General features: G+C 41.9%; 1 protein-coding gene across 3 annotated transcripts in view; it reads left to right on the forward strand.

Annotated features, from left to right (window-relative positions):
- The window catches only part of FAM76A (family with sequence similarity 76 member A), a 30,728-nt gene that overhangs the window by 3,221 nt on the left and 10,277 nt on the right, over positions 1-17,230 (forward strand). For all 3 annotated transcript variants that reach the window (XR_008956757.1, XM_057305264.1, XM_057305265.1), the window contains exons 3-7: positions 1,512-1,566; positions 2,297-2,449; positions 5,519-5,676; positions 9,952-10,038; positions 16,774-16,909. Coding sequence is in view for 2 of the 3 variants with exons in the window: in XM_057305264.1 (XP_057161247.1) it covers positions 1,512-1,566; positions 2,297-2,449; positions 5,519-5,676; positions 9,952-10,038; positions 16,774-16,909 (589 nt within the window). In the remaining variant the exon portion in view is untranslated. The remainder of the gene's footprint in view (positions 1-1,511; positions 1,567-2,296; positions 2,450-5,518; positions 5,677-9,951; positions 10,039-16,773; positions 16,910-17,230) is intronic.

Below are 17,230 nucleotides of genomic sequence, written 5' to 3' on the forward strand. Positions count from 1 at the left end.
TTGGGTTGTGTTCCCTGAGTCCCAGGATTGAGATCCGCATCGGACTCCCAACTTAGTGGGGAGTCTGCTTTTCCCTTTGCCTCTCACCCACCTTGTGCTTTTTCTCTCTCACTGTTTCTTTCTCTCTCAAGTAAATAAGTAAAATCTTTTTAAAAATTGGTTCAGGGGCGCCTGGGTGGCACAGCGGTTAAGCGTCTGCCTTCGGCTCAGGGCGTGATCCCGGCGTTCTGGGATCGAGCCCCACATCAGGCTCCTCTGCTGGGAGCCTGCTTCTTCCTCTCCCACTCCCCCTGCTTGTGTTCCCTCTCTCGCTGGCTGTCTCTATCTCTATCTCTGTCGAATAAATAAATAAAATCTTTAAAAAAAAATTGATTCAAGATGGATCATAGAAATAGTTTTTCTTTGCATGTTTTCTAAGATGTCAGGAGCATTTGTATGGAGATATATATATATGTATTTTTTCAGTAATAATCTTCAGTAGTAAATCTAAACATAAACCGGAATGTTCAACATCACAGAATTGCTGATGTGAATCCTCTTTCTAAAAGAGTTTCCTTTAAATGCACCTCACTTCTTGTACTGCCTCTTTAAAATGGCAGAAAATTGCCCTGGAAAATATTTTGTTCGAACATTTCATTTTAATTTAAATGTTTTCTACTTTTAGGTTTTTCTTTGTTTTAACTTCATGGTCACTTTTATAGGACTTTGTGGGAAAATAATCACAAAATAGCTAATAGGCTGGATTTTTATGTGATTTTATTTTCAGCTCCAGAATATTGTTTATTCTTGCACATCAAGCATTTGTTTGTACCTCCCTTTGTGAAGAATTAAACTTTATTTGAAGATGATTTTTTTTCCCCAAGGTAGTTTATCAGTTTCAATATTTAGGTAATATTATGACCTCTGGACCTTCATAAGACAGGGACTTTGTTTTTGTTTTTTTGTCAGTGCTTAGTTCTTAGAGAAATTGGAAATATTGGTAAAATATTTGGTCATAGCCTCTATTTCCCCACATCTGGAATTTTCATATGCTTTTACTTACAGAGAGTGTAGAGAGAGTAAAGTCAACATGGATAGAATCTCTAAGTTTGTATTCCAAACACAGATACTTTCTTTCTCACCTTAGGTTTCTCAGGTGTTCATCCGAATTGATGAGAATTACTGCTAGTCCATTTCAGTCTAACATGATATTCTTTTGAGGGTCCTGTCCACATTTGATCATTTTGTTTAATGATACTTGGAGATGTAATGTGATAATCAGAAATAACTCATTCTCCATTTTAACTAAAGTCTTATTTTATCTGAGCTAATAAAATTAGTAACCATAAAATAATTAATAAAAGTTTTTGGCCAGATACTCAACCTTCAGTTAACCAAGTATTCAGACCACATATCACCTTGGCACTTAGCAATGAGCAAATTCTGTGGGCTTAAGGAGGAATCAGTTTTCAGATGTAAGTAAGGCAAGTTTTTTTCTTATAAAAGCCTTGTGTCTCTTTTTTCCTTAACAGTAAAACCAATACAATATGCAAGAAATGTGCTCAGAATGTGCAGTTATATGGAACGGTAAGTAGGGTTTCTCTGTACCTAACAGTGAGAACACAGGTCTCTTGGAACCTTAATATTCTGTGGATTATTAATGTAATTACCATATTTTTATTAAAACTAGTTATGTGTTAATACTTTCTCAGTGAAGTTTATCTAGTATGTGAGCTTTTGAGCTTAGCTAATACTTAGTATTGAGAAGGTCTGTGTTTATGGTCATGATGGTAGGATTGTCATCATAATTTTCCTTGAGAGCTTTCGTAACCAATATGAAAAGAGGAGGGGAAAGATGGATCTTACAATGTGACCTCCTTGTTTGGTAGCAGTTGACTGTTCATTCTGATGAATGGATTTTTGTCTTTCAGTGTTAGGGTTCTGGATACTATGTCCGTCCAGGGAATCTCCCAACTTGTGATACGGTGATAATGGCAAAGAGGCCTTTTGAGAAATTTGGAAGCACCTGCTGGTTTCTTCAAGGAACTGGTTCTGTGAATTTCTCAGAGAAGTCCCAGCATATACACTAATGGGGTTTTATTTGTTTATTTATCTGTTTAAAATCAATAGTCCTGTGCAGAAAAACACCTTACATAGTGTTAAGAATTAGGCTTCATTTGATCGGTGTAGAAGGAAATTTATGAAGTCAGGAATGCATGTTTACAATGACTAATGAACTATGTAATAGGAATGATTGGTTTAAAAAATGTGCTGGTATTTTATAATATACTCAGTTGACCCTTTTTCTCTCTTGAAGCCCAAACCTTGTCAATATTGCAACATAATTGCCGCGTTCATCGGCAACAAATGCCAGCGCTGCACGAACTCAGAGAAGAAGTACGGACCACCATATTCGTGTGAACAGTGTAAGCAGCAGTGTGCATTTGACAGGAAAGATGACAGAAAGAAGGTAAATCTCCGTGTTTTCTGTTGATTTTTTCTTTCAGAGAATTAAGGTGGGTCACTCGTGTCAAAAAGGGGCACCTGCTGGGCTCAGTAGGTGGAGCATACGACTGTGGATCTTGGTTTGTCGGTTTGAGCCCCATGTTTGGGTGTAGAGATTACTTAAAATCTTAAAAAAAAAAAAAAAAAAAAAGAGGGGCACGTGGCTCTGGGTTAAGCGGCCGACTCTCAATCTCAGCTCAGGTCTTGATCTCAGGGTTGTGAGTTCAAGCTCCGCATTGGGTTCCGTGCTGGGCATGGAGCCTACTTAAAGCCTACTTAAAAAAAAGAAGAAGACATATAACAGAGCAAAGAATTCTCAGTTCCTCTTCTAGTTGTTATTGACCTTGAAGATTTTCAGCCTTTGTTTTCTTTATTTACTAAATGTGGACCATTATATTCTTTTTTTCGAGTATATATATATATTTTTTTAAATTAATGAATTAATTAATTAATGTGCTTTCTGCACCCAGGGTGGGGCACAAACTCATGGCCCTGAGATCCATGTTTGCATGTTCTTTTGACTGAACCATCCAGGCATCCCTGGACCATTATATTCTTTTTTTTTTTTTTTTTTTTTAAAGATTTTATTTATTTACTTGACAGAGAGAGACAGCCAGTGAGGGAGGGAACACAAGCAGGGGGAGTGGGAGAGGAAGAAGCAGGCTCATAGTGGAGGAGCCTGACGTGGGGCTCGAACCCAGAATGCTGGGATCACGCCTTGAGCCAAAGGCAGATGCTTTAACCACTGCGCTACCCAGGCGCCCCTGGACCATTATATTCTAATCTCATGAGTTGGTATTTCATGAGAATCTGAATTATAGTGATCAAAATCCCACATAGGTGAAGTGATGATTGGCAGAATTCTGTAGAATTCTGTAGAGGAGAGATTGTGACTTAAGCAAGATACATGACCAGTTTCACTATCTGACTCTTCAAGGGTTTCCCTCTGTTGAAGTTAAAAATCACAAGATGACATGGAGGAGAGTTCTGTGTGGAGCAATGGGGCATTGGTAGAATAAAAGTGGTTTAGATTTGTTCTGTTTAAAACCCTCCAGTGGTTTCCAACTGCACTTAGAATAAAACCCAAAGCTCTTCCCTGGCCTGCACGGCCCATACCTGCCTCTCAGTCTCATCTGACCTCACACCTCCCACCCCTCACCTTATCTCAGCCACACCGGCTGCCTTTCAGCCCTTCAGATGTGGCCGTGTCATTCCCACCTTTGTGCTAGCTGTCGCTTTGCCTGATGCGTCCTTCTCAAAAGCATCTTAACTGGTTCCTCATGCTCAGATGCCACTTCTTCACTGAGACCCTTTACTCACTCACTCACCCCGTATCATATTACCCTGTTTTATTGTCTTCGTAGCATGTAACATTGTGAGAAATTAATCTTGTTTTTTGCTTATATGTTTGTCCACCTCCATTAGAACATGAGCTCTGTCCATCTTGTTCTTTGTCACATTTCCTGTGGCCTGGCACATAGTAAGTGCCCCCCCATATTATAATATATATATGTAAATGTATCTATTTAGGTTGTTAAGAGTTATACTTTATTGAGAACTTTTTTCTCTCCCTTTCAGTTGTTTTACCAGACATGGCCAAAATATTAATCTGAAATATATCTTCAGCTTGCTGTTATTTATTGAGAAAAAGTATGCTTGTTATTTTCTACTTTTTTAAAAGTGACTGAAAAAGTGATTATTTTATATATCTTTTTAAATTGAGGTATAATCAACATACCTTATATTAGTTTCATATGTACAGCATAATGATTAGATATTTGTGTGTATTGGAAAGTGAGCACCACAATAAGTCCGGTTAACATCCATCATTATACACAGTTACAGAATTCTTTTTCTTGTGATGAGAACTTTTAAAATCTCCTCTCTTAGCAACTTTCAAATATGCAATATAGTATTAACTATAGGCATCATACTGTACATTTTGTCCCTGTGACTTATTTATTTTATTTTATTTTATTTTATTTTATTTTATTTATTTATTTATTTTTTTAAAAGATTTTATTTATTTATTAGACAGAGACAGCCAGCGAGAGAGGGAACACAAGCAGGGGGAGTGGGAGAGGAAGAAGCAGGCTCCCAGCGGAGGAGCCTGATGTGGGACTCGATCCCGGAATGCCGGATCACGCCCTGAGCCGAAGGCAGATGCTTAACCGCTGTGCCACCCAGGCGCCCCTATTTATTTTAGAACTAGAAGTTTATACCTTTTGACTACTTTCACCCATTTCACCTGCCCCCCACTCCCCATCTCTGGCAACTATCAATTTTTTCTCTTCAATAAGTATTCTTTTGGGATGTCTGGGTGGCTCAGTCGGTTAAGCGTCTGCCTTCGACTTGGGTCATGACCCCAGGGTCCTGGAATCGAGTCCCGCATCGGGGGGGGGGTCCTTGCTCAGCAGGGAGCCTGCTTCTCCTTCTGGCTGCTGCTCCCTTGCTTCTGCTCTTTCTCTCTGACAAATAAAGAAATAAAATCTTTAAAAAAATAATTAAATACTCTTTTAATGAAAGAATACAGTACAGAAACTTTTTCAGTGTCCAGAGCTACTTTTTGGAGATGCTTAGGCTCACAAGCACGAACTCTTGCCAGCCAAATTTATTAATTTACAATGGGAGGCTATAACTCTCCAGTGACCAGAATACTCCTGCCTGCTAACCGGAGCACATTTTCCCTGCATCAGGATAACTGGAGAGGCTGACTTAGGAATCAGGAGGTAGCATACACTAAGAGTTGGAGTATAAGCTTTGCAGTCCTGTAGGCCTGGGTTAGCTGAATGATCCTGGGCAGGTTTCTTACTTATTATGCATCAGTTCCTTCATCTTTCCAGTGGGGAATAGTTGTAGCTGCTTCACAGGACATAGGGAGATTTAATTGAGGTAGAAGACTTGCCTAAGTTCACACACCTCATAGGTGGGAGAATTGGTACTTAACCCAGAGGGTCTAGCTCCCAGTACCTATATTCTGGAGTACCCATGTACTACATTTTCTTTTCTTTATCTTTGTCTCCTTGTCTTTCAGGTAGATGGGAAATTGCTGTGTTGGCTGTGCACGCTTTCATATAAACGGGTCCTTCAGAAGACCAAAGAGCAGAGGAAACATCTGAGCAGCTCTTCCCGTGCCAGCCACCAGGAGAAGGAACAGTATAGTCGACTGAGTGGTGGCAGCCATTATAACAGGTAACCCCAAGATGCATAAGGTAGGACTAGAAGTACTGGTTGATCAGATAGAATACACAGTTAGCCACGGAAGATAGCCACATTTGGTATACATTTTCCTAGTCTTTTCTGTAGTTACTAGCCTTAGGAGGAATCTCCTTTACCGTATTTCATAGTTCATGTATCTTCCAAGTGCCAGAGAGATTTCTGTAAGGTATCAGGATTTCCTGACTTGGTTTGTATTGTGTCTGAAAAGTTTGTGGACCTTGTTCTACTTTCCCTGTAATGTTCTACTCACCCTTGGAGTGGGTTATCTTCTTAGAAGATTGGACATTTCACTTTCTGAGGTGTGCAGTTTTTTTATGCATATTTGTCCAGGAGGTTGATAGATGTTCTAGGTTTGTCCTGGTGGGATCTAGTCAAAAAGATGTCCTTTCATTGTAGCCTTAGCTTCCTTTCGGAGTACCTGAAGTGTCGTTAAGAATTCTGGCTCTGGATTGAATCCCAACTCTGCCAGTTTCTCTGTGTGGGATCTTGGGCAGGCTTTTCTCATCTTTAAAATAGGGAAATAATAGTATTACCTCATGGAATTGTTGTGAAGATAAATTATGTAGTGCATGCATAGTGATTAGTTTTATAACTGGCATATAGGAAGCGTTCAATAAATTTTAGTTACTGTTTGTTATTGTTACCATTATGATTTTGTTTGTTCATTTAGCAAACATTATTAAGTACTCTCATGGGCCAGCGACTCTGCTAGGAAGGCAGAGATGAATCAAAGAATCATGCTGCTCACCAGGAGTATGCAGTCTGGTAGGGAAGACAGACCTGTAATCAAATCATTGCAGCATAATTCGATGAGCATGAGAAACATCAAGATACAGGCATGAGATGCAGTAGTAATTAACTGCCTTGGGAAGTCAGGCAAGAGAGGCTCAGAAAAGAGCTGGTGTTGGAGCTGGATTTTAGGATGAGTTGGAATCATCACCGAGGGAATGGGCAGAGGCACCCTAGGCTGAGGGAATAGCATTTGCAGAGTCACGGAGGGCATAAGACTATGGAACCCTGGGGAATTGCAGGTCCTTTTATGTTGCTGGACCTTACATTTGGGAGCCAGGGAATGGGAGAAAAGGGGATTCTGCGGACATGTTAAGGAGCATGAACCTGATCTTGGGGTCTGTAAAAAAAAAAAATTAACCCTGATTACTGTGGAGAATACATTGGAAGAAAAAGAGACTGGATGCTGGTTAAGAAGCTTTTTTACGAGTCCGGGGTAAGAAATGTTAATATTAGAAGCCCTGGCACCAGAGATCAAAGAAGCAGATTCAGGAAGATCATTTAGAGGGAGAATTATGAGAAATTTAGATAATTTGATGAACAGGTGGAAGGGCAGAAGCTGGGTGAGTAACGGATAATTCTCAGGTTTCTTACTTAGGTGAATAGGTGTATTCTTAACTGAGAGAGAATATAGGAAGAAGAGAAGTTCAGTTTTTAAAAGTTGAGTTTGTGGGACTCCTGCGTGACTCAGTTGGTTAAGCGTCTGCCTTCAGCTCAGGTCCTGATCTCAGGTCCTGGGATGGAGCAGCCAGGTCAGGCGCCCTGCTCAGCAGGGTGTCTGCTTCTTCCTCTCCCTCTGCTTCTCCCCCTGTTCGTGCTCTCTTTCAAATAAATAAATAAAATCTTTTTAAAAAATTAAAAAAAAATAAGTTGAGTTTGGAGCATTAAGAGGAATTATTTTTTGGGAGCTTAGCCTAGAACTCAGAAGAAAGGTTCAGATGAGGCCCATTGGTGGCACATGAGAGTCAGTGGGAATAGAAGTTGTTATAAAGTGTGGATTCCCGCTGCTCCATCCCAGACTTTAATTCATAGGGTGTAGGATGGAGTCCATGAATCTGCATTCGGGGAACACCATTTCCAACCCATATGATAAGTTGTTAAAACCATGCTCTTGGATGGTATAATTCAAGTTGGGGAGGCTGACAACAGAACTCTAGAAGCACTCAAGAAGGATGGAGTGAGTATTTGCAAACCATATAGCTGATAAGGGGTTAATGTAAAAAATATATGAAGAATTCATGCAACTCAATAATAAAAAAAGCAAATAATCCAATTTAAAAATGGGCAAAGGACCTAAATAGACATTTTTCCAAAGAATACGTACAAATGGCCAGTAGATACATGCAAAGGTGCTAGACATCACTAGTCATCAAGGAAATGCACATCAAAACCACAATGAGATATCACCTCACATCTTTTAGGATGGCTATTATCAAAAAGACAAGAGGGGTGCCTGGCTGGCTCAGTCGATGAAGCATGTGGCTCTTGATCTCAAGGTTGTGAGTTCAAGTTCCACTTCGGGTGTAGAGATGACTTAAATAAAAGAGAGAGGGGAAAAGACAAGAAATAACGAATGTTGGTGAGGTTGTAGAGAAAGGGAACCCTATACGCCATTAGTGGGAATGTAAATTGGTATAGCCATTGTGCAAAACAGTGTGGTGGTTCCTGAAAAAATTAAAAACAGAGCTGCCATATGATCCAGCGGTCATTCCTGGGTATATATTCAAAGGAAATGAAATGGATATCTTGAATAGATATCTGCACCCCTGTGTTCATTGCAGCTTTATTCATAATAGCCAAGAGATGGAAACAATGTAAATGTTTTGCAGTGAATGAATGGATAAAGAAAATGTGATATATATATGCAGACACACACACATACTATACGGTATCACTTCTATGTGGAACCTTTTTAAAAAGCCAGTTCCATAGAAACAGAGACTGGAATCATGGTTGCCAGGGGCTGGGAAAATGGGCAATGGGGAGATTTAGGTCAAAGAGTATATAAACTTTCAGTTCTAAGAAAAAGTTCTGAGGATCTAATGTACAGCAGAGTGACTGCTCTTAATATGGTATATTCTTGAAAATTGCTGAGAGTGGATTGTAAGCATTCTTGCCATTAAAAAAAAAAGTTACTATGTGACGTGATATATGTGTTAATTATCTTAATCTTGGTTATCATTCCATAACATACATGTATATCAAACTCTCACGTTGTATGCATGTATACGATTTGTCACTTACTCCACAATAAAGTTGGAAGGGGGGAAGGATGGCATGGTCAGTGGTATCAGGTATTGAAGAAATCAAGTAAGAAAGGGTCTTACTTGGGGCGCCTGGGTGGCACAGCGGTTGGGCGTCTGCCTTCGGCTCAGGGCGTGATCCCGGCGTTCTGGGATCGAGCCCCACATCAGGCTCTTCTGCTATGAGCCTGCTTCTTCCTCTCCTACTCCCCCTGCTTGTGTTCCCTCTCTCGCTGGCTGTCTCTGTCTCTGTCAGGTAAATAGATGAAATCTTTAAAAAAAAAAAAAAAAAAGAAAAAGAAAGGGTCTTACTTGAGGGTGAACTCGTTGGGCCTAAAACTAATTTTTTAGTGGTGTTGTGGGACTCAGATAGTAGATTCACAGAACTACACTGAAAAAGAACTAGACTAGGAGTTCAACCTGGTATCTAGTCCCAGCTTCACTATTGACTAGCTATATATCCTCGGGTAGGTCAGTTGACCTCAATGAGCCTCAGTTTCTGCAGAGTAGAAATAGTACCTTGTATATACCTCACAGAATTGGAAATGCATATGAAACATGAAATGTAAAAGTAATTTTTAAGCGGTGTGTGGCTGGCTCAGTTGGTGGAGCATGTGACTCTTGATTTCAGGGTCATGAGTTTGAGCCCCGCATCGGGGATGGAGCCTACTTAAAATTTTAAAAATTAAAAAGATTTTTAGAAAAGTACTTTTTAACTATAAGATAGATTATACTTCCTATTAAAATATTATTGACTCTTGACTCTGTTCCCATATTTATTAATAAAGCAGGTAATATTTAATTAAAGCTAAGAATTTTGGGGGCCTAAGAAGGAGAGCTACCCATGCATCCAGGACCTATGAAATCAACACCTTGGTGGATTTTAATAATCAAGACTGGGGTGCCTGGGTAGCTCAGTTGGTTGAGCATCTGCCTTCGGCTCAAGTCCTGATCCCAGGGTCCTGGGATCAAGCCCCACATCAGGCTCCTTGCCCAGCGGGAGACCTGCTTCTCCCTCTCCCTCTGCCTGCCGCTCCCCCTGCTTGTGCTCTCTCTCACTCTTCCTGTCAAATGAATAAGTGAAATCTTTAAAAAAAAAAAATCAAGAATATGGAAGAGCTGTGGTATCGTGTTGGTACCATTTAACAAACTTTTATTGTGATGTTTTATAAATCTTTGATTTCTAATGTGTGTCTCTCTATTTTTGCATTAAAAGCCAGAAAACACTTTCCACATCTTCAATTCAAAATGAAATCCCAAAGAAAAAATCCAAGTTTGAGTCAATCACAACCAATGGAGACAGGTAAGCCAGTTGGTGTGTGTGCATGTGTCCGTTTGAGCTGCTGCGTATACAGGTCCGGAAACAGGAGTACATTCCAGGGTATGCCTTGGACCTAGTCTAGGGTTGTTGTTGAGCCTCCGAGGGTCATTACATGAGCCGCTTGATATCTCAGGAATAAGCATTGCCGATATTTGTTTGTAACTAATCCTGTCAGTACAACATAAGCACATATGACGGGATTTAATAGTAACTGAATTCTGCAGTCCACAAATAACTCCCCCACACTAATTCTAAGAAGTCAGGAGCTGTATGCCTTTCACTATGATCTGTGCCTGTGGCCTCCTCTAGGCAGGACAGGAATTGGTCTTGAGAGGTGGAGTGGAGACCATTTGGAGTTAAGGCAGTGTTGCTCGATCTGTGCGGGGTGATCCATGCTTCCTTAGCGTGCAGAAAGCCCAGTGCAGATACTGAACAGCAGAGAACAAGATGCATTTAAATATTGTTGCTTCTTTTTAAACCTGTCTAAATACATATTTTTATTCTTTGCTTTCCCTTCTCCTGAGCAATGCTTCCTCTTGCAAGCTGCTTTGTCCTAATATCCAGAGTGCCCCATCTGTGTTGGTTCAGTGCTGCTTCCCAACCAAGTCTTGGGGCCACCCATTTTCCTATTTCTGCAGGCGCAGGCATCCTCAAGTGAGACACTGACATACTCTTCCCCCAGATCCTTGGAATCGTGTTCGTTCTGGAAACTCCCAGTATGAGTTCTCCCTCCCAGCCAGTGGTGGGTATGGGAGTAGACTAGCACATAGGCTTACCAGGGCTGAACTTCGTTTAGGGGAGCACAAAGCATCTGTGAAATTTACTCTTTCCTGTTACCTCTTTTATTAACCTGATTTCAGATTCTACAAGGTGTCTTATATATTTTTTTAATATTTATTGATTTATTTAAGAGAGAGAGTATGAGGTGGGGAGGGACAGAGGGAGAGAATCTCCAAGTAGACTCCCCACTGAGCGCAGAGCCCGACACAGGACTCGATCCCACAACCCATGAGATCATGACCTGAGCCAAAACCAAGAGGCGGATGCTTAACTGACTGAGCCACCCAGTCACCCCTACGAGGTGTTTTTTTTTATCAGCTAGTATCACTGATTTATACTTTTTTAATTGAACCTTCTGGAAATGTTTAACTTAGATATTCAAATTATATGGGAGAAGGAACCATAAAGACCATCTTCTCTGGTCAGCTTCACTGTTCTCTGAGTAGATATTCTGGCCGTTATGAGGATCGTCCCATCACCTCTGCCAGGGCGCATGATCCTGCAAAAACCATGTCAAGGGGTGAACCTTTCTGAGTCCTCTGCCTTTACAGAGGCCTAGACGAAGACTCACAGCCTTTAGGTTCAAAATTTCTGTTTTGTGCTCACTTATGACCCAGACTGTATTTGAATGACCTGGAAAAAACTCATTTATAACCTTTAGTTGAACCAACCAGTCCTTAAAGTTTGCCTTCTTTTAGCTTATTTTGTTCTTGAGATGCTGCCATTATTCTTGCTGTCCACTGCTATGAATATACAAAGCAAAACTTAAGTTTTCAACTGGTCACCAGTAAAGATTGTTTCCTCAAGTAGGATGCTGATCCTAACACGGTCTTTCACAATCTCCTCTGGAAAAGATCTCAGAAGATCATTTTTTCCTTGAAATGTAGATGCTAATTTTTTAAATAACTTACCCTAATAACTTGAAAATTTGGAAAATTTTTCTGCTTCCACAAAAATTATTTTCATACATATATGAGTTCTGTTCCATTTGAATGTTCCTGCATTAGCAGGTCCTGACTATCAATTCCACTTGTTTGCATTTCTTTTAAAAGTTCATAGCACAAGTTAAATTACATTGTTCCTTTTCTTTTTCCTTTTCGTGAGTTTTTTTTCTTGTTTTTCCTTCACTTTGGAAACATTTTATTTATTTATTTACTTATTTTTAAAGATTTTATTTAATTATTTGTCAGAGAGAGAGAGGGAGAGAGAGAGACAGAGCACAAGCAGGGGGAACGGCAGGCGGAGGGAGAAGCAGGCTCCCTGCTGAGCAAGGAGCCCAATGCAGGACTCAATCCCAGGACCCTGAGATCATGACCTGAGCCAAAGGCAGATGCTTAACTGACTGGGCCACCCAGACACCCCTTTATTTTATTTTTTTAATTTAAGATTTTATTTATTTATTGGAGAGAGATAGAGAGAGCACAAACAGGGAGGAGAGAGAGAAGCAGGTTCCCCTCTGAGCAGGGAGCCCAACGTGGGGCTTGATCCCAGGACCCTGGGATCATGACCTGAGCTGAAGGCAGACGCTTAACCGACTGAGCCACGCAGGTGCCCCTGAAAACATTTTTTTTTTTAAGATTTATTTATTTGTCAGAGAGAGAAGGAGAGAGAGAGAGCACAAGCAGGGGAAGCAGCAAGCAGAGGGAGAAGCAGGCTCCCTGCTGAGCAAGGAGCCCAATGCGGGACTCGTTCCCAGGACCCTGAGATCATGACCTGAGCCAAAGGGAGACGCTAAACCAACTGAGCCACCCAATGTCCCGAAGACAATTTTTTTAAAAGATTATTTTAGAGAGAGTGAGTGTGTCTGCACTCACATAGGGGGAGGGGCAGAGGGAAAGAATCTTGAGCAGACTCCCCACTGAGTGTGGAGCCCCACACCAGGCTGAATCTCTCAACCCATGAGATCATGACCTGAGCAGAAACGAGGAGTCGGACACGCAGCCAGCTGAGCCACCCAGTCACCCCTCACTTTGAAAACATTCTGATAAGCCTTTCTTTGACGGTCCTTTTGTAATGTCATGCAAACCCCCAGTGTTTTTACTGAGTATCTATCTTGAATTCAGTTCTGTACCAGATGTTGGCAGTCTTGCTTCTGAGATCTCTGTTGTAGCTGCCGCCCCGTTTTCAGTTGATGGAAGACTACTTCCTGGCCCCACTTTTAAAATATCCATATATGCTCTTGTCCTTTCATTGTTATCCCCTCTTGTCTTCTTCTTCTTTTTTTTTTTTTTTAAAGATTTTATTTATTTGACGGAGAGAGACAGCCAGCAAGAGAGGGAATACAAGCAGGGGAGTGGGAGAGGAAGAAGCAGGCTCTTAGCAGAGGAGCCTGACGTGGGGCTCGATCCCAGAACGCTGGGATCACGCCCTGAGCCAAAGGCAGAGGCTTAATGACTGCGCCACCCAGGCGCCCCTCCCCTCTTGCCTTCTGCGGGCTGCTCTCTAACAACTTTCCATTCACCTTGCTGTTCTACCACATTCTCCTCTCTTAGCTTTTAAGTCTAGAGGCATATTTGATCTTTTTTTCCTTTTTTCCTTCTCCATTAGCCTTCTGTATCGTACAGAGAGAATGCATCACTTTAGCTTTTGTTTTCTTTTGTTTTTTTGAAGATTATATTTATTTATTTAAGAGACAGAGCAAGAGAGAGTGTACATGAGCAGGGGGAGGGGCAGAGGGAGAGGGGGAGAGCCGAGCAGACTGCCCCGCTCAGCGAGGAGCCCAAGGCAGGACTCAATCCCCGGACCCCGAGATCATGACCTGAAGTCAGATACTTAACCACCTGAGCCACCCAGGCACCCCTAGGTTTTTTATAAAACTTTTTCTTGAATAATTTTATTTTTTATTTTTTTAAAGATTTTTATTTATTTGAGGGGGGAGGGGCAGAGGGAGAGGGGGAGAGAGTCTTAAGCAGACTCTGCACTGAGTGCAGAGCCAGACACAGGGCTCAGTCTCACAACTCCGAGATCACAGCCTGAGCTGAAACCAGATGCAACAAATTGCCACCCAGGCGCCCCCTCAAATAGTCTTGTGCTTCTAGAATGCCTTTGTCTTTTTTTCAGTATCTTGCAGAATTCATAGTCTCCCTCTCATATTTTCTAGTTTGTTGAAATTGTAGCAAAAACTTTTCAATTTGAGGAAAATCTGAGTTCATTTCTAGCTTTCCTTCCCAGAGAAAATGCACCAGCTACTTTTTTTTTTTTTTAAGATTTTATTTATTTATTTGACAGAGACAGCCAGCGGGAGAGGGAACACAAGCAGGGGGAGCGGGAGAGGAAGAAGCAGGCTTCCAGCGGAGGAGCCTGATGTGGGGCTCAATCCCATGACCCCGGGATCACGCCCTGAGTCGAAGGCAGACGCTCAACGACTGCGCTACCCAGGCGCCCCCACCAACTACTTTTTGATCATACTTGTTTGTTGTTCTGTTGATGATAGAAAAGCTCTCAACAATGGGTGATACCCAGGCACACCTTGTGGTTTATTGTTTCTAAAGGATTCTTTTCCTTTCCTCATAGGTTTTTTGGTTTTTTTTAAGATCTTATTTTTAAGTAATCTCTACACCCAGCGTGGGGCTTGAACTCATGACCCTGAGATCAAGAATTACAGGCTCCATCGACTGAGCCAGCCCGGTGCCCCTCCTTGTAGTTTTATTTCATTCTCCATTTGAAATATGCCTGAAAGAGTGGACTTACTTTGTGTGGCCTTTGAGGACAGACCCAGGGCCAAAGGATAGAAATGACAGGGAGGCAGGTTTTGGCTTAACCTGAGGAGGATTGCTCTTATATTAAAAGGTTTAGAAAAGACAAGAAGCTTTCTAGAGAAATTGTGAGTTCCCTGTCATTGGAGATATTTGAAAAGAGACTGGATCTAATTTTCTGCCTTGCTAACCTAGCCATCTGTTTTCATTTGATTTCCAGCAGTTCTTATTAATCAGAAGTTAGAGAGTTAGAAAGGTCAGGCCCTAACACAGGATAGACATGACTGGTTTTGTCAACAATGTATTGCTATGGGAAAAATCCTCTCTTAAGCAGGTAGAGAAGAGCATTAGAAGCTTTTGGACCACACGATTTATATTAGCCCATTACTCTGTTTCATTTGTCATTCTAGTTACGAGCTTAAGTAAATTCTTTTGGGTGGACGGAAGACAATCCCTTGGCAGGTATTAAAACTGATGGAGACTTTGATGGGTTCTTTTAGCATTTTCTCCTGCATGCCTTGTTTTATTATATGGCATTAATTTTTGTCACCCAGTAATTCTGCATATTCATCAGTTACGAGAGCATGGGTCCATTCTTCTCACATGCTTTATGATTCTCTCCCAGGAGAGAATCAACGGACACAGTCTGTTGGAAATGTTTGACTTGGTAACTCTGAGGATGTCCAGTGATTTCGCTTGCTCTTTGGACTTTCTACCTGTGTAGAGAAATGCCGGTTATTAGATGTAGTTCAAGATGGAGGAACGAACCAACAGCAAGGGGGACCTAGAGTCGTTGCTATATTGATATAGGGAACTGGAAGTCAATATTCCAGTGTCTGCTTTGGAAAAATAGGTTTGTGTTTTACTTTAAAGGTTGCCCTGGGAAGAGTAAGAGCTTTCTTTGGGAAGTCTCTAGAGAAGGGCAGGATTTGACTCTCATGGCAATGATTCTTAACTTGTTTTGGGTATAAGACATCTCTGACCAACCAAGGAAAGCTATGGATCGTCACCCTAGAAACCACCCATCGTATGTATACACTGAATTGCACATACAATTTCAGGGGGTTACAGATTCCCTGGAGCTGGGCCTGGTTAGAAGATTCTGCTAAGAGGACAGACTTCTCCTGGCACTTTGGAAAAATGAAGTGCTCGGGTACTGTTACTGAGAAGAATCTGTTGAAAACCCAGGTTGTGGTGTGACTCTGGAGTTTGCCACCTCTTTGTTCCTTTTCTAACTAAATATCACTGAATTCTTGATATTGGAAGTGGTGGTCAACAGGCCAGTTGCAGTGTAGGGGAAGTTGGCTTCCTTCCTATTGGTTTCATCTTCATGGGGCACCTGGGTGGCTCAGTCGGTTAAGCGTCTGCCTTTGGCTCAGGTCGTGATCCCGGAGTACTGGGATTGAGCCCCTCGTCGGGCTCCCTGCTCAGCAGGGTGTCTGCTTCTCCCTCTCCCTCTGCCCCTCCCCCTGCTTGTGCTCCCTCCCTCTCTCTCTCTCCCTCTCAAATAAATCTTTAAAAGAAAATTTCATCTTTTTATAATTTTTAAAAGGGACTGACTGCTCCTGAGATGGAATGCAGCAGCTTTTTTTTTTTTTTTTTTTTAAGATTGTATTTATTTATTTGAGAGAGAGCGAGAATGAGTGTGGGGAGGGACAGAAGGAGAGGGAGAAGCAGACTCCTCACTGAGCAGGGAGCCCAACATCAGATGCTTAACCGGCCAAGCCACCAGGCGCCCCTACGAGCAGCTTCTTAGCAGCTGCACCACATCACTGGTGTTTTGGGGCAAAAAATAAAGAACCAAAAGATGAGGTCTGTGGGGAGCTTTAAAAGAAAAATACATGAGCTTACAATTGATCATTTAGCCAGATTCTAGGGAAATTAGTCACAAAAAATTGACTGTTTCACCCATAAATAATTGGGAATCTTCAGTGCACCTGAAACAAAATGTCCTTGACTCTTGGGGAATGCGTGTGTTTTCGTCTCGATTGTGAGAGGAGGTGCTGCACAAGTGCTCTGGGTTGTGGTTTGGTTGGTATAGTAACCCCATGATCGCCTTGCCAGTGCAGCGTAGCAGATGCTGTTGAGTCTGGTGTGTGGAGCATTGTGCTTACGGCTGGGAATTCAAAGAATTGTTCTTACCCTTGAGCTTGTAGTCAGGTGGCCTATGGTGTGTCCTCAAGTAGGAAGAAGGTGTATCCCTCCAAGTTACGATCTTTTCCCCCTCCGTGTTTCTACTCAGCTTTTCCCCAGACCTGGCTCTGGACTCACCAGGCACTGACCACTTTGTCATCATTGCCCAACTGAAGGAAGAAGTGGCCACTCTGAAGAAGATGCTGCATCAAAAAGATCAAATGATTTTAGAGAAAGAGAAGAAGGTACAGTTTTGTTAATGCCTCTCAGGCCAGAATGATGCAGGGGGAAGCACGTGGTACCACAGGGCATGGTGCTGACTCTTGTTCAGCTGACATTTATCTGGTACTGACCATGGGTGCTTTGAGAGACCCAGTGGCAAGGTTGGGATATCCTGGGAGAGGCTTACTATCTGCCAGGATGACTGATGGTCTGGTATTACCGTGGCGAATCCACCCCGGTCAGGTGCATTTTAGAAAGTTGATTTTTCTCAGCATTTGGAGGGAGCTTCCGCTTCTCAGGGAGGACTCGTGTTACCCAGCCTTACAGAGGTGATGTATAAAAGT

Source organism: Ursus arctos, unplaced genomic scaffold (genome assembly GCF_023065955.2).
Source record: "Ursus arctos isolate Adak ecotype North America unplaced genomic scaffold, UrsArc2.0 scaffold_32, whole genome shotgun sequence".
Lineage (NCBI taxonomy): Eukaryota > Metazoa > Chordata > Mammalia > Carnivora > Ursidae > Ursus > Ursus arctos.